The following is a 15,298-nucleotide window of genomic DNA, read 5'->3' on the forward strand; positions in this document are numbered from 1 at the left end:
TTATCCTTTTAGTGTTATTGTATAACTATAACTAAATCTACATTTATATTGTATAACTGTACTTTTTACTAACTGAATGATAAAGTATCCAATCAATCAATAAATCAATACAAATTACAAAGGACCACAATGGAAATCATCTTTTTTTGGTGTGTGCTTTATCTTTTTGACAGATATACAAATACATGGTTATGTATATCGTCGCCATCTCCATTTTTCAACTTTAAATAAAAAATAAAATAAAAATCTCCACATGAATTGTCAAAAAGCTCCTAACTCTACTTAAGCTGGATTTGGGTAAAATGATGATAATATAAGGACATATTCAAGGATCTGACCATGTAAGTTACCATACCAACTTTGATTAGGCAGTATTTTTATAGTGTTGTTGTGTTTTTCATTTCCTGAAAAGTTTATATTTTGGACAGCAGGGATAAGCACCTTTTGTCGATATATATATACATTTTTTTACAAATATAATATCTATTGATATGTATTTGCCTGCAGACTGTCTGAAGGATAGATTTTTCTAAATGTTTACAAGATTGTTGTTTACAAGAAAGCAGATTTACAAGTTCACAAAAAGAAAACATGTTCCTTTATTTAGGGTAGTAGCCAATCTACATTGATTGGAGGAGCAGTAAGCTTGGTTATACCACATGTGGCCCTAAGGGACACCTGGCGTCAGTAAGCTTGTCGGGGCCATGTCGTTTTACGACATGGCCCCTGGTGTGAGTATTGTCATCGCAGACCCCTGAACGGTGTTTGTGCCAAGTTTGGTGAAGATTGGAAAAACGGTGTGCCTTTGGCCCCCGGGCCCCTGGTGTGACTATTCTCTTTACAGTCCCCTGAACAGTATTTTGGTGCGCCTCGCAAGAACGGATGTTACGTTTGTGAAGTCCTCCATCACCTGTGATGCAGCTGACAATGACTGTGTCATCAGAGAACATCTGGTGGTGACACACGCGGAAGTCAGAGGCGTAGATGATGAACAGAAGGGTGACAGCACTGCACCCTGGGGTGCACCAATGCTACTCACTAGCACATCACCACCACAATTACATAACATCCACACAACTACACTCAATGAAAATAACATCATCACAACTACTCAATGCCAACACAACATGAACAAAACTACACAACATCAATACAACATCAACACAACTGCACTGACCTCAGTGGTCATGAAGTGCTTTGAGAGGCTAGTAAAAGACTACTCCTCTCTCCCCAGCACCTTAGACCCACTGCAGTTTGCCTACCGCCCAAATAGATCCACAACGACGCCATCTCCCAGGTCCTACCTGCCATCCTCTCCCACCTTGACAACAACAGAGGGGAAATATGTCAAAGGCTGCCATTCACTGATTACAGATCGGCCTTTAAAATCATAATCCCCACCAAGCTGGCCAGCAAGATGGCAGACCTGGGTCTGAGCCCTACTAGTGTGCGACTGGGTACTGGACTTCCTGACTGCCAGACCCCAAGTGGTCAGGGTGGGCTCTGTACTGAGCCCACTGCTGTCTTCCCTGTACACCCATGACTGTGTGGCCAAGAACAGCCCAAACACCATTGTTAAGTTTGCTGACGACACAGTGGTGGTGGGCCCTACCACTAACAACGATTAGAGGGCCCACCTGGAGGAGGTAGCAGGCCTGACAAAATGGTGTGAGGATAACAGCCCCTTTCTGAATGTCGGCAAGACCAAGTCCTACGCGTGTCCTCTGATCAACGGAGGGCCAGTGGAGAGAGAAAGCAGCTGAACGCACCTCTGCATGGGAGCTCTCTCGTCTCTGCAGGACATTTACGGGAGCAGGTGCTTGAGCAGGGCAAAAATAACTTATGAAGGAAAAACATCATCCTAGCAACAAACTATTTGTGATGACACGAAATGGGAAACGCCCGAGATGCCTTACAGCCAAGAGCTCCAGGCTAAGCAAGAGATTTTTTCCTGGTAGCTGTCGGACACACGCACGCACGCACACACACACACACACACACACACACACACACACAGAACTTTAAAGTGGGGTTTCATATTTGACATTTTGTAGGGGGCACTATTGAGACATTTTGCCCCACTCATTTTCCAGACCCATAAAATACGTACTTTTTCACCACCTTTTTGAGTGTATTTTTAATTATAAGTAAATTGTTTTCTAAAATCCACAATGCATTTCATGACCTACAAGTAGGTGTATATTTCTTCATTTTGTTGTGGCCCTGGTGAGATAGTGTCATTGACACACGCAGGACACACAAAACATTTACATACAGTATGACATTATGAAAGTGTTACTAATGTACGTTAAGCCCTGCCTCAACTTCTGTCTCTGCTCAGATGGGTGTTTTGTACATGTGAAAGATTACGTAATGCCATGGGTAAGGTGGCACAGGGGATGGCACAGCACTGTGTATAAAACGTAACGACTGGACAATAGATTTAGAGAAGGGAGGGGGGTGTTAGACAGAGGAGGACAGTCATGAGGGTTTCTCTAGACATAAACCTGCTTTCGTACTTGATATTGTTCATTTCATTCTCTCCTTTGTCTTCCTCACCTTCCTCTTCTTGTGAGTTGCAGGCACTGTTTAATCTCAACAGAATTTACAAGCCTGGGGACTTGGTTCTGGGTGGCCTGTTTGAGATCCACCTCTCCTCTGTCTTCCCTGATCTGTCTTTCATCTCCGAGCAACAGGACCCCATTTGCTATGGGTGAGCATTGGGGTGTTGGAAAAAATTTGTTCATGTAAGAATCGCGATTCTTATTATCAACGATTCAAAATCGATTCACAATTTCGGAAAACCGAATTAAAAAATCTATGCTGGTTAAAGTTACAGGAGTTTTTACTGTATGGTGTTTGTGATATGAAATGTAAGCTTACCATAATCACAGTAAACATGATCATGTCTTCAATCATATTCAAGGGCTTTTTTTTAAAAACTAACTCCAGTCACTTTCAGTTCAGCACAGCTGAGGTGTGTGTGTCACTGTGCAAAGCAATTATGTTGTGTTTCTGCATCGAATAGAACTACACCTAATCTAAGATTCCATCAAAGCCAAGAATCTTTACACGACCGTCTCTGGTATTATATATGTTTTTGTTTGAGCTTTCGGAAATAACTAGGCTACGCTTGGTTGTTAAAGTCAAGATGAAAACAATATAATAATTTGGATTAAACTGACCGGGAATATATTTTTTAATGAGAATCGATTTTTTATCAAATCCTGACCCCAAGAATCGGAATTAAATCGAGAATCGTTTTGTTTTGAAAAAAAACGATTTTTAATTGAATCGTGACCCCGAGAATCGGAATCGAATCATGAGATAGCAGACGATTCACAGCCCTAGTGAGCATCACAAATACAATAGCAAGCAAGAGAACAGGGACTTGGGGATTTGTTGATGTTGCATGTTTTCTACAAACTTAAAAGAACAAAAAAAAACATCTTGTGTGTTAGTTTCAACATTGACGCATTCAGGATGGCCCAGACCATGGCTTTTGCCGTCACAGAGATCAACAGAAACCCCAGCCTGCTACCCAACGTGACTCTGGGGTATAGTTTCTATGATACCTGTGCCGTGCTGGGAGTTGGATTCCGTGCAGCGTTGTCATTGGTCAGTGGGAGAGAGGAGCAGTTTCATGTGGATGAGAGCTGTGTTGGGTCTCCTCCAGTGCTCGGAATTGTGGGTGACGGTTCCTCAGCTCATAACATTGCCATATCTAGTGTATTAGGTTTGTACAGAGTGCCCCAGGTGAGTTTCTTAAGTGAACCCCCTTTTACCAAAACAATGTATGGTATTTTATTTTAAAGCTTGAAATACATAGAACATATTTACTTGCAGGCAGAGCATGTGAGCGGAACAGGTAGATGAGGTAGGTTTTCATAAGGTCAGAGCACAATACATCTGTGTTCGAAGTTTGATTCACCTGGACCTGAGAGTAAGAATCCGAAGGCCTTGAGTCAGGCTGGTCTTGTGTGTTGAAAGTTCTTTATTTGGAATAACCCCTTGAGATGAACCATCTTGTTTTCAAGGGGGTCCGCAATTACAGAATACATAATAATACATGTATTTAGAAGAAAGAAAGAAAAAACAATAACACAACAACAATACACAGAGCACATAATATGAATCATTGTGTCATAGATGTTATACTGACAATTAGTGAAAACATGAACAGATAATCTCAAGGTGAGAGGACAGCACAGTTTTAAACAATTGAAGAGATGTTAGAGAGAGAGAGAAAGAGAGAGAGAGAGAGAGAGAGAGAGAGAGAGAGAGAGAGAGAGAGAGAGAGAGAGAGAGAGAGAGATAGACAGATCACTGAGAGATTGATTGATTGATTGATTGATTGATTGATTGGTGGCGGTTGAGTGGAACATGAGCCTGGTCAGTCATCACTCCACTCACATGGTTTGCTTACAGGGAAAATGAGCCCAAAAAAAAGAAGAACATGTTTTATATTAAAGAACAGATGTTTTATGTCTTTTTCAGATAAGTTACTATGCCATGTGCTCCTGTCTGAGTGACCGGAATCAGCACCCTTCCTTCTTCAGAACAGTCATAAGTAATACTATCCAGGTGAACTTCTGAGTAGTAGTGTTCCACACACTTGACATTCCCTCTACTAGTGAGTGGAATTTATATTGCATATAACCTCTCATTTGCTTGTGTGTATTACTGCTGGAGCCTAAGGTCTCTGTTGACAGTATCAAAAGAAAATTATTAGACCTTTTCATTGTAGAATGTGCGTAGGAGATTCACTGATTTAGATTGAATAATCTAGTCTAAGCACTTATCCCTCCATTCTTTATCCAATCAGGTGAGAGCTATGCTCCAGATTATGAGGCGGTTTGAGTGGACCTGGGCAGGATTGCTGTTCAGTTATGATGCCTATGGCCGCGATGCGGCCCAAATCTTCCAGTCTGAGCTGGCCCAGTCCGGTTGGGGTTGCCTGGCGTATGTGGAGGTTTTGCCCTGGGACAGCGACCCGGCTGAACTCCAGAGGATTGTCTCTTTGATGAAGAAATCCACAGCTCATGTGGTTGTTGTAATTGAATATGGGATCCGTACGATTAAACTCATGGACGAGGTTGGGGTTCTGATCCATGCTGATTTAGGAACTCATAATTATAAGGAATCTGAAATGTGTTATATTGAAGCGAAGACAAGACAAATATAGGTTGATATTTAATTGAGAGCATTTTGTTTAATTGAAAAGCCATTTTCATTCTGTTATTATTATTGCTGTTGTTGTTGTTGTTGTTGATGATCACAATCAACAGGTGGTAAAGCAGGATGTGACAGGACTGCAGTGGATCGCTGATGTGAGCTTCATAGAACAGTTAAACCTCCAGACTCCTCGCTACATGCCCTACCTGAGAGGCACCCTGGGTATTGCAGTCCGTCGTGGAGAGATACCAGGCCTCAGGGACTTTTTGTTGAAAATACATCCTGACAATGACCGTGACAACAGCCATGAAAACATCATAGTGAGTGCAGGTATACTAAGAGTAAAAATGTTTTTGTTTGGCCAAACCAATCTCCCTGAACCAGGTCACTCAGATCTAACAATCAGTTGTACATGAAGACTCCACACACGCGCGTGTGTGTGTGTGTGTGTGTGTGTGTGTGTGTGTGTGTGTGTGTGTTGTTTCTACTCTCCTGTTTTGACTGCACTGACAGTGGAACTGAGTTCTTGTTGTCCTATAATCTAGTCTTCTTTGTCCTCTCCTATGTTTTTCTCGTCTCTTTCTTTTTTCTTTTTCTACGGACTCCGTCCCGGCCCAGTGTAATAACTGGATGGGGGGGGGGGGGGGGCACTACAAATCCCGAACCAATGAACCTATTCCTACAAAGAACATTACATGTTTAAGGCAGTAGTGTGTTTATTCCTACTAACGACAACATTACATGTTTAGGGCGGCAGCGCCAACAGATTCTACTGTTAGCAGAATCTGTCTGGAGAGATTCATTTTTCTCAAGCTAGTTTGTTCAAGTGTGAGATTGGGGAAGAAGCTCTTTAACAGTCTACTGCCAGTGGCCTCGTTACTGTGGAGCCACCTTACTTTTGGCATCTTCTGAAACAATCCGTGGTTGTTGGGGGGACCATGATCTTTGAGAATTCTGTGAGCTTTGCTGACACAGCGTTCGCCGTATAAGTCTTGGTCGGAGGAAAGATCACATCCGCTGATGCGTTTGGATGTCTGCGAGATCAATTTAGCATTTAAGCTGCAATTTCATTCTGATTTCAGTTTTTAAATATTTTTAAGGTATTACATTTATATTTAAGTCTTCAATGTGTTTCTTCAGGTGAAGCAGTTTTGGGAGAACACATTTCAGTGTAAATTTGCTCCCCTTCCATCAGAGTGGGTGGATGCTGGTGGACGGGTGTGTACTGGACAAGAGGACCTTGGAACAACAGAAACGACCCTGTTGGATGTGTCTAACCTCAGGCCAGAGTATAATGTGTACAAGGCTGTGTATGCTGTGGCCCATGCCCTCAATGACATGTTGCAATGTGTGCCAGGAAGAGGGCCTTTCAGTGGGCACAGCTGTGCCAGTTTGCAGACAATACAGCCATGGCAGGTGTTTTTTTAATTAATTAACAGTTAGAAACATGTAAATATGGCATGATATGTAAATATGACATGATATATGTAAATATGGCATGAAAGTAACAAACTTACAAACTGGGATGAAATTGTACATGGGATGGGGACTTACGTGTTGTATATTGTATTAAGTGGAAGCCCTCCCATTCTCCAAGGCACAGAAGCTTGGGACAAAATATAAATATAAATTGTGTTGTAAACAGTCTATGTCAGTGTCCCTATTGTGTATATTGTACACTGTAGTTTCTTTCTTTCTCTCTTCCTCATCACCATTTATAGCTAGTGTATTACCTGGAAAAGATCAACTTCACCACATCATTTGGTGATCAAGTATTATTTGATGAGAATAGTGATGCCTTACCAATCTGTGATATCATGAACTGGGTGTGGCTTCCTGATGGAAGCACAAAGAATCAGTATGTAGGTATGTTCAAGAAGTCAGCCTCCGCAGGTGAAGAACTCATCCTTGATGAAGAGAGAATCTTCTGGAACTTTGAAACCAAAAAGGTCACTTTGGCTTTTTAAAATAATTAGTGTTGAGCTCGTGATGTGGATGTGAATGTAATTTAGTTTAGACTGAAAATGCACATTGTTACTTTCCTCTGTAGCCTTCTCGGTCAGTGTGCAGTGAGAGCTGTTCCCCTGGAACCCGTGTGGCCAGAAGGAAAGGGGAACCTGTCTGCTGCTTTGACTGCATTGCTTGTTCTGGTGGAGAGATCAGCAATCAGACTGGTAGGTTCACATCATGTAGCAGTAGGTTATCTTTAGGCTGATACTGTACTTGTCTGTCCCTTTAACCCTGCCCTCTTTGGTAGACTCTACAGAGTGCACCAGTTGTCCAGAGGACTTCTGGTCCAGTCCCCAGCGAGACCACTGTGTCCCTAAAAGCGTGGAGTTCCTCTCCTACCATGAGGCCCTGGGTATCTCCTTGACAACCATCTCATTGCTGGGCACAGTTATCTGTGCCATTGTCCTGGGGATCTTCATCTATCATCGAGACACGCCCATGGTACGCGCCAACAACTCAGAAATCAGCTTCCAACTTTTGTTGTCACTCAAACTATGTTTCCTGTGCTCACTTCTATTCATTGGCCATCCCATGCTCTGGACTTGTCAGCTGAGGCATGCAGTATTTGGGATCAGCTTTGTGCTGTGTGTCTCATGTATCCTGGTAAAGACTATGGTGGTGTTGGCTGTGTTCAAATCCTCCAAGCCTGGGGGTGCAGACATTATGAAATTTTTCGGTGCTATGCAGCAGAGAGGAACAGTTCTGGCTCTTACTTCAATTCAGGTAATCATCTGCATAGCGTGGCTTGTGTCTGCCTCACCAACTCCTCATAAAAACACACAATACCACAGCGATAAAATAGTCTATGAATGTGATGTGGGATCAACAGTTGGTTTTGCAGTGTTACTAGGTTACATTGGATTACTGGCACTCCTCAGCTTCATCCTAGCATTCATGGCAAGGAATCTTCCAGACAACTTCAATGAAGCCAAGTTAATCACTTTCAGCATGTTGATCTTCTGTGCCGTGTGGATAGCCTTCATCCCAGCATATATCAGCTCTCCAGGCAAATATGCAGATGTAGTGGAAGTATTTGCTATTTTAGCATCCAGTTTTGGCCTTTTGGTGGCACTGTTTGGACTTAAGTGTTATATAATCATTTTGAAACCTGAAAGAAACACTAAGAAGTCCATCATGGGTCGCGGTGCCACCAAGACGTAGAAGCAGAAATTAGATAATAATACATTTTCGGTGTATTTTATAACGATACGAATATGGATATTTTTAATTACTTGATCACCTTGTTAGTAGTAATAGATTCAGTTTTCTGCCAGATTAAAATAGATCCAGTCAGAGATGCAAACATCTATTATCTATCATAAAAAAAAGTTGGTGAGAAGTTGACTTCCCTCCCTTAAAGACTACGTTTGATGATTTTAGAACTATATAGACAAGAAATAATTGCACCTCTTCATTCTATGTGGGTCAAAGTACTACAGGTATGTAAGAGGTGTATAAGTTTAAAATGGCATATGTACCCTTTAGATATTATTGTCTAACGGCATTATTTTTGAAGGCCTGTAGCAACTCATAATGTAATAACTGCTCATAATGTAATAATCAGCTCATAATATAATAAGATCATGAGCGCATAAAGTAATATATATTTTATGCATAATGTAATAATGTGTTACATTACACAAAAAACGGCCTCCTGGTGGCACTATAACAGGTCCATGTGAAAAATTTGGGGCAGATGTTCTGCTCTGGCATCAGGAAGTGTGTGTGCACAGTTTCACTTCGATCAAGCCAACGGTGCCGGAGATTAGCTGTTCCTACGGCCTGGCGGAGACAATAAATTGCCGTGTGTTATGATTATTGTTTATTGAGTATTATTTATTATGAGTTCTTATCGCCATAATTATGTAGTGTTATAAGGATTAAAATGCATTATAAGTATGTTAATAACGCATTATGACATGGGATGCATGGCAAGTGTTACCCGGCAGATGTACAACACCTGTCACCAAGTGTACATGTATTCATGTGGTAAATGTTTATCTCCCAAAAATCATGATGGCTGATAATAAACAAACTAAATCATTTCAACCAAAATGTAGTTACACTCAGCACTCAGGCTTTGTAGTGCAGTAGTTGTGGTGGGGGTGATGAATTTATATATATATTATATTTATTTTAGTCTTAGTCATGTTTACCTTGTTTCTATTAATGAGATTATTTTCTGCCCTTTTAGTTTTATTCTTATAATAGCCCTGACACACACACTTTAAAAAATAAAAAAAATCTGACAACTTGTGTTTACTTGGACCACTTTATTGAAAAAAAGCAAGATTCAAACTCTCAATACAAATTACAACTTTTCAAAACAGCAACAGTCAAAACAGCAGTTAGATAACGGCCAGCATGAATGATAATCAACTTGTGTTTACTTGAACTACTATCTCTAGGAAAGAATGAGAAAAAAGTTTGAAGAACAACCACATCATCGTAAGTGGTTTCAAAACAATCAAATGAACAGTCACGTCAACTTCCAGATTATTTTTTTTCTTCAGAGATTCAGCTGCAGGTCTCATTCTCCTCAGCTGAGTGATGGGATCTGAGCCAAGTTGTCACATAACCTGTTGGATCGAACACATCTTGAGGTGGCCCGTTTAACTTGATGAACATCAAGGCTGATAGCTGTTCAATCCGTAAATTATAATCAGAGGTGATAATTTCATTCAATGCTTCTTCACACACTGCAGTGCTGCATGGGATGAGTTTTATGCAGTTCAGTAAAGGCCTGAGATCATCGGGTGTGATTTCTCCATTGCACTCAATAAAGGCCCAGAATGCATCAATTACAAGTGAAGTTTCCTTAATTGGCAGCCTGAATCTTTTGCAAAGTTTCCTTATTTCCACCTCTCCAAATCCAAGATGCATATTTTGTGCTGGTGGCCAATTTTCAGGCTCTAGAAATTTCAGTTGTGAAATCAAATCGACACATTGTGAGTCTGACTCAGTCTGTGAGGTGGCTGATGACTCTGTAAACGATGCAGTGAACATTCTATGGCTTAGATTATTGCTGAGACTTCTGAGAAACTGTTGACGATTGAGGGAGACTATTTCTGGGTTGTCTGTCAGCACAACTGTGCCCAACCGGCCTTCTGATACTGCAGTTTCAACTGCACGTACCTTGGGTCCCGGTCGTTCTCCCATTCCAGCAATGACCTGAAAGCTACAATTGATCAGTTTGTCTGCACAGGTTACTGACTTTACATTTTTCAAACATTTTGATAGCGTGTCTAACTCGTTTAGCGTGTCATACATGAGCGCTAAATCTAACAAAAACTGCCTTGAAGCCAGCTGCTTTAACAGACCTTCAAAGACATTCCTTTCGTGTGCTGATCGTTTCTCATCTGTCTTTGCAAAGCTGAAGTGAGCACACAGTGACTCAAAATCATCCCAAACTGCAGACACTGTGCGAAAGGATATGTTGTCATAGCTCTTGATCAACAAATGGCCACTTTTTCCCACTTGTTTCCATTCGTCAGCATACTCATGGTCATGGTCGTATATAGTATACGTGAAGTTGTCAAAATTCTTCACACCACTGATGTCAGACAGAGTGTCTTCCATGGCTAGCTCTAATCGGTGATCTAAGCAATGCCAGGTCACTATATCAGGATAAAGTTCAGACATGTGTTTAGCTACTCCAGCTTTCCGCCCCAACATGACACTGGCACCATCACTTGCAAATGAAACTAAGTGCTGCTTCAGATATGCATCATCAAAGCCATGTACACAGAGACATTTTAACAGATACTCCATAATGGTGTCAGCTCTTTGGTTGGGAAGGTCAATCAAATCTAGAAACAGAAACTCTGGGTCACAGCTCTTGTAGGCTTCAGCCTTGATGTACACAATCAGTGTAGTTCCAGGTCCCAGGCTAGTTGTTTCATCTATGAGAATTGAAATGTTACCTTCTATGACTTGGATTCTTTGGCAGATTTTTTTACGCATTTCTAAACCTATGTAGTTGGCTATTTGTGCGCCGCTGTATTCTGAGCGCAAGCCTGTGCCAATCTCAGACCCAGCTAGTAAGTCTAGAAAATCCAGTAAATTGTCAAGTTTTGAAAATGGCATGTTGTTATATGCCAAGTAGTGTACTGATCTGAACACGTTACATGTGGCCTTGAATGAGGCATTCTTATTGTCACAGTTTTTGCGTTGTGCAGCAATGTGACCATCTGACTGTTGGTGTCTAATTATTTTTTTCCTAAGAGATGCTCTCTTGTCTTTTCCGCTGGGTGTGATGGTGTAGAAATGCCATTCATATCCTACTTGTGAACCTTGTTTTTTGAAGGCAGACAGATCCGTAATGGAGGAGCAAACTTTGCACCCCAGTTTCCCATCCTTACAGTCGATCCAGGGGTATGCCTCCTTTTTTCTGGCCCACATCGCCTCTGTCCATATAGCAAATGGTGAGCTTCCATCCCCTGTGCTAGAGGCAGGAATCGTAGTGGAGGATGAGGGTAGAGGAATGCTCACTTCAGGTGTGTGGCTATCTCTCTGCTGAAAAAATAAATAAACATTCGATACCATTAGAAACTGGGGCGGCACAATATAGGCTATTGCTTCAGCATCAACATTAAGGCATTTAGCAGGCGCTACAAAGCGACATATTGCCTTAAGTGCGTTTTTATAAAGCTTTAATGACATTTAAGGTCAAGTATCACAATACTGATTACCTCATAATTACTCACAGATTTTCTTATGCAGAGGATCATAGTGTTATAATTCTCATAGTTGTATTATTTTGTATGCATTATAATCACTGTTAATGTAATTTAGAGATTTAGATGTCTTGTGATTATATTTCCCAATAAGTGGCGGTGGGTGTTTTAAGTCATTATTATATATATATTAAGAAATGTGTGTATGTGTTATGCTTGTTATAAGTATTATGAGTATTTATGAGTATAACAGTTATACAATGTTATAGTGCATTATACATGCAGCTTCATAGGAAGTATTACCAAACACAATGACTTTTTTTGATGTTTTACTTGCCTCTGTGCTGCTGCTGATTGTTTCCTCAGACAGCTGAAGAACTGATGCTATTTTCCCTTTTCTCGTTGTGTTGTCGTCATCATCGTGTCTGTCTTCCAGTAGTGGTGGTTTCTCCTCCACATCTGACAGCAGAGCTTCCACTGGCAGGGATACTGGTGGAGGTCTTGGCCTCTTCACGAAGCTAAGTTTGCTTTGGACAAACGTCTTCTTTTTCGGTGGCTCACTCATTGCAAGTAGCTACAGTGTAGTGTGGGCCTAGTACTACACTGTGTGTTATTTATACTGTGTGTGAGGACGTAGTTGAGAACCTAATGGTCTTTATGCAAAGCGGGTGGGTGTGGTTATCCTCTATTGCAGGGAGTTAGAGGGCATTTTAGAACCGAAAGTGAGGAGGATACCCCCCCCCAATGGTATTGAGTATGTTCAACCCCCCCCCCTTCCTGTGTCCCTGCTCTATTGTTATGTAAGCAGGGTGCAGCACTCAGAGAGGTGAGATAGTGTATCACCCCATTCCAGGGAAAACAACACAATTTATTGTTCTTCATCTATGATGGATTTATTTTGGCACAATCATATCATCCTTATCAATACACGAACTGTACATAAAAATATACAAAATAAAGTATTTATATTATGGTAGAAAGAAACAAAACCGTCAACATATAAATGGGTTTAATACTGCACAACAAACAACTTCACAAACCTAAGGCACAAAAAGAACAACACATAAAAACAACTCAATGGTCTGCTTTATGTGATAAAGCCTAAACCAAGTATCCACGAAACAGACTGCAATATATCCCCCTTCATTCAATAACAATAGAATATAGAACATTTAAAGTTAGCACAAACAAACCTTATAGTTTTCTCCTGCTTCACTTCTCTTGTAAAGATTGTAAAGAAAAATCGTATAAAGTTTCTGGGCCAGCCACAAAACAAACCAACATCCATGAAACATTATATTGACAATAATGAAAATAAAACACAAAATAATGACAAATGATAATTATGGAATTTAAGGAGTTAATTATATTCTTAGATACATATAAATTGTGTTTTTTCTTTTGTGTCCTGGTCATTTTATTTGTATCTGCAATACTATGTGTAATCATTTAAAACTGAGGTACTGTTGTATTCTGTTTTTCTATATTTGGTTTATCTTTATTTCACAAAGTGAAGTTCCACTGAGTTCTGTGTAAGATCGTAACGTGTCCAGCAGATGTCACCAGAGCTTAAGCTAAGTAACTACACGTTTTATTTTTTAATCAATTCCACTGAGAAGATACAAATCAGCCAAACAAACAAATGTGGTCTATTCAAGGCATTCAAGTCATTTAAATGGAAAACAAGACAATGAAGGAATATTCTATTGCTCTGAAGGAATTTGCAGCACTCAGGTGTGTGAAATTAGTTTCAATAAGGTTGCTAATGTGTAATTGTCTGGCTTCAGAATTGGACCAGTAGGTGATAATTGTCAAGTCTATTTAGCTTTTCATATGGAGAAGTCCATTGTGCCATTTCCTAATGGTTTGTTTTTCTTACAATATCTGTGCTAATTGTTCTCTGTAATGTGATGATCACCTCTGCATCCATCTTTGTCTCAGGTCATCTCACTTTGCATGCAAATGATTCTTTTCCCCCCACATTTCTCTTCAACCATTGAAATCAGACAACGAGCTGCTACACTTTGCTTTGGACAAAACAAGTCACATTTTATCTTTATTATTTTGGCTAGGAACTTTTAATTGAATACAAAAAATGCAATATCCACACATGGATTACCTGGAAGACTATTCTGTACTAAATTTGTCATATTCAATTCACTGGAACTTGCGAACTTGCCACCAAGCCAATAAACTAATCAATATCATGGTGCATTGTTCTTCTTTATCACTATAGCTGCTGATGCTGCTGTAGTTTTGCTTGAATGTCACTGTTGTATTTTGGTTGTCTGTATACAGAATAGGGTTGATTAGCGGTATAGCACTAGGGGGTATAGCTCAACCCACTACATTATGATCAACACCTAATGATAATAAACTGAAATGAGCTTTTCAAGAGTCAAATACACAATAAAAGTGAATTTCCAAACCATTTGGTATATGATGAAGTGCATTGGGCCATTTGGTTTGTTCTACAATGTGCATTTACAATGCATGCAGGCTTTGGTTAAAGTAATATTCATATTATTTTGGCTAGGAAATGTAATTGAATACAAAAAACTGCAATGTCAATACTTGCAGCAAAGACAATAAAATGAGCAACATCATTAGAATGTGTCACTGTAGCCGACGCTGCTGTCATTGTGTTTGATGGTCACTGTTGTATTTTGATTTGTTTGTATCTATATTATAACATGTGTCTTGTTTTATTGTAGTGTTATGTAACAATGTGTTCGATACCTAGTGCCTTTTGTTTGATTGTTTCCATTGTTCCATGGGCTTACAATCTGCTCAACAAGCATTAATTATATTAATGTAAGAAAGTGATAAACTTGACAGAGAAATTATGAAGGTATATTTTTTATTTAGAAGGTTTTTCTTTAACCCCTACACCCCCTGACAACAATAGACACATGAGCTGCCGCCCATTGGCTCATCGTCCGTCACGGGCACACAGCCAATCGCCACCGAGTTCATTCAGTGAAGCGACCCTCGCCCATTGGAATGCAAATGTATGGCTTTGTCTACATGGGGCCATCACCTGTACTCGCCTGGCAGGTACTGTATAAAAAGGGCACAGTGAGTAGCTTTGGCACTCATATTGTACTACAACTACAAAATGAAAGCACCACCAGCAAAGAAGAGATGCATCCAGAAGACGCTACATTTCGCCGCCGCCAGCAAGACGCCACCAGAACCTACCAACAGCACACACAGCGCCGCCGGCCCACCTGGACCTGCCGACGAGCTGCTCGCAAAGGACAGCACCAGCAGCACACATAGCGCCGCCGCCAGCATCATCGCCGTGCCGCTGGGAACAACAACCGCGACTAGCAAGACAACTAAAGCCAGACTGTACCGTGATGACTACATGAAGTTTGGCTTCTCTTTTATGGGGGACCCATCTAATGCTAAAGTAAGATGAAACGTCATCTTGA

General features: G+C 40.7%; 1 protein-coding gene across 1 annotated transcript; it reads left to right on the plus strand.

The window, feature by feature from the left end:
• Positions 1-1,417: 1,417 nt before the first annotated feature.
• On the plus strand, positions 1,418-8,346 carry LOC308083462 (extracellular calcium-sensing receptor-like; the record flags this gene model as incomplete). Its single annotated transcript, XM_080425776.1, has 8 exons — positions 1,418-1,496; positions 3,515-3,756; positions 4,826-5,095; positions 5,289-5,495; positions 6,316-6,591; positions 6,897-7,124; positions 7,226-7,349; positions 7,433-8,346. The coding sequence occupies 8 exons, from the start codon at positions 1,418-1,420 to the stop codon at positions 8,344-8,346; spliced, it is 2,340 nt and encodes a 779-aa protein (XP_080281902.1).
• Positions 8,347-15,298: the final 6,952 nt, after the last annotated feature.

Source organism: Gymnoscopelus braueri (genome assembly GCF_963280865.1).
Source record: "Gymnoscopelus braueri genome assembly, chromosome: 4".
Classification (NCBI taxonomy): Eukaryota; Metazoa; Chordata; class Actinopteri; order Myctophiformes; family Myctophidae; genus Gymnoscopelus; species Gymnoscopelus braueri.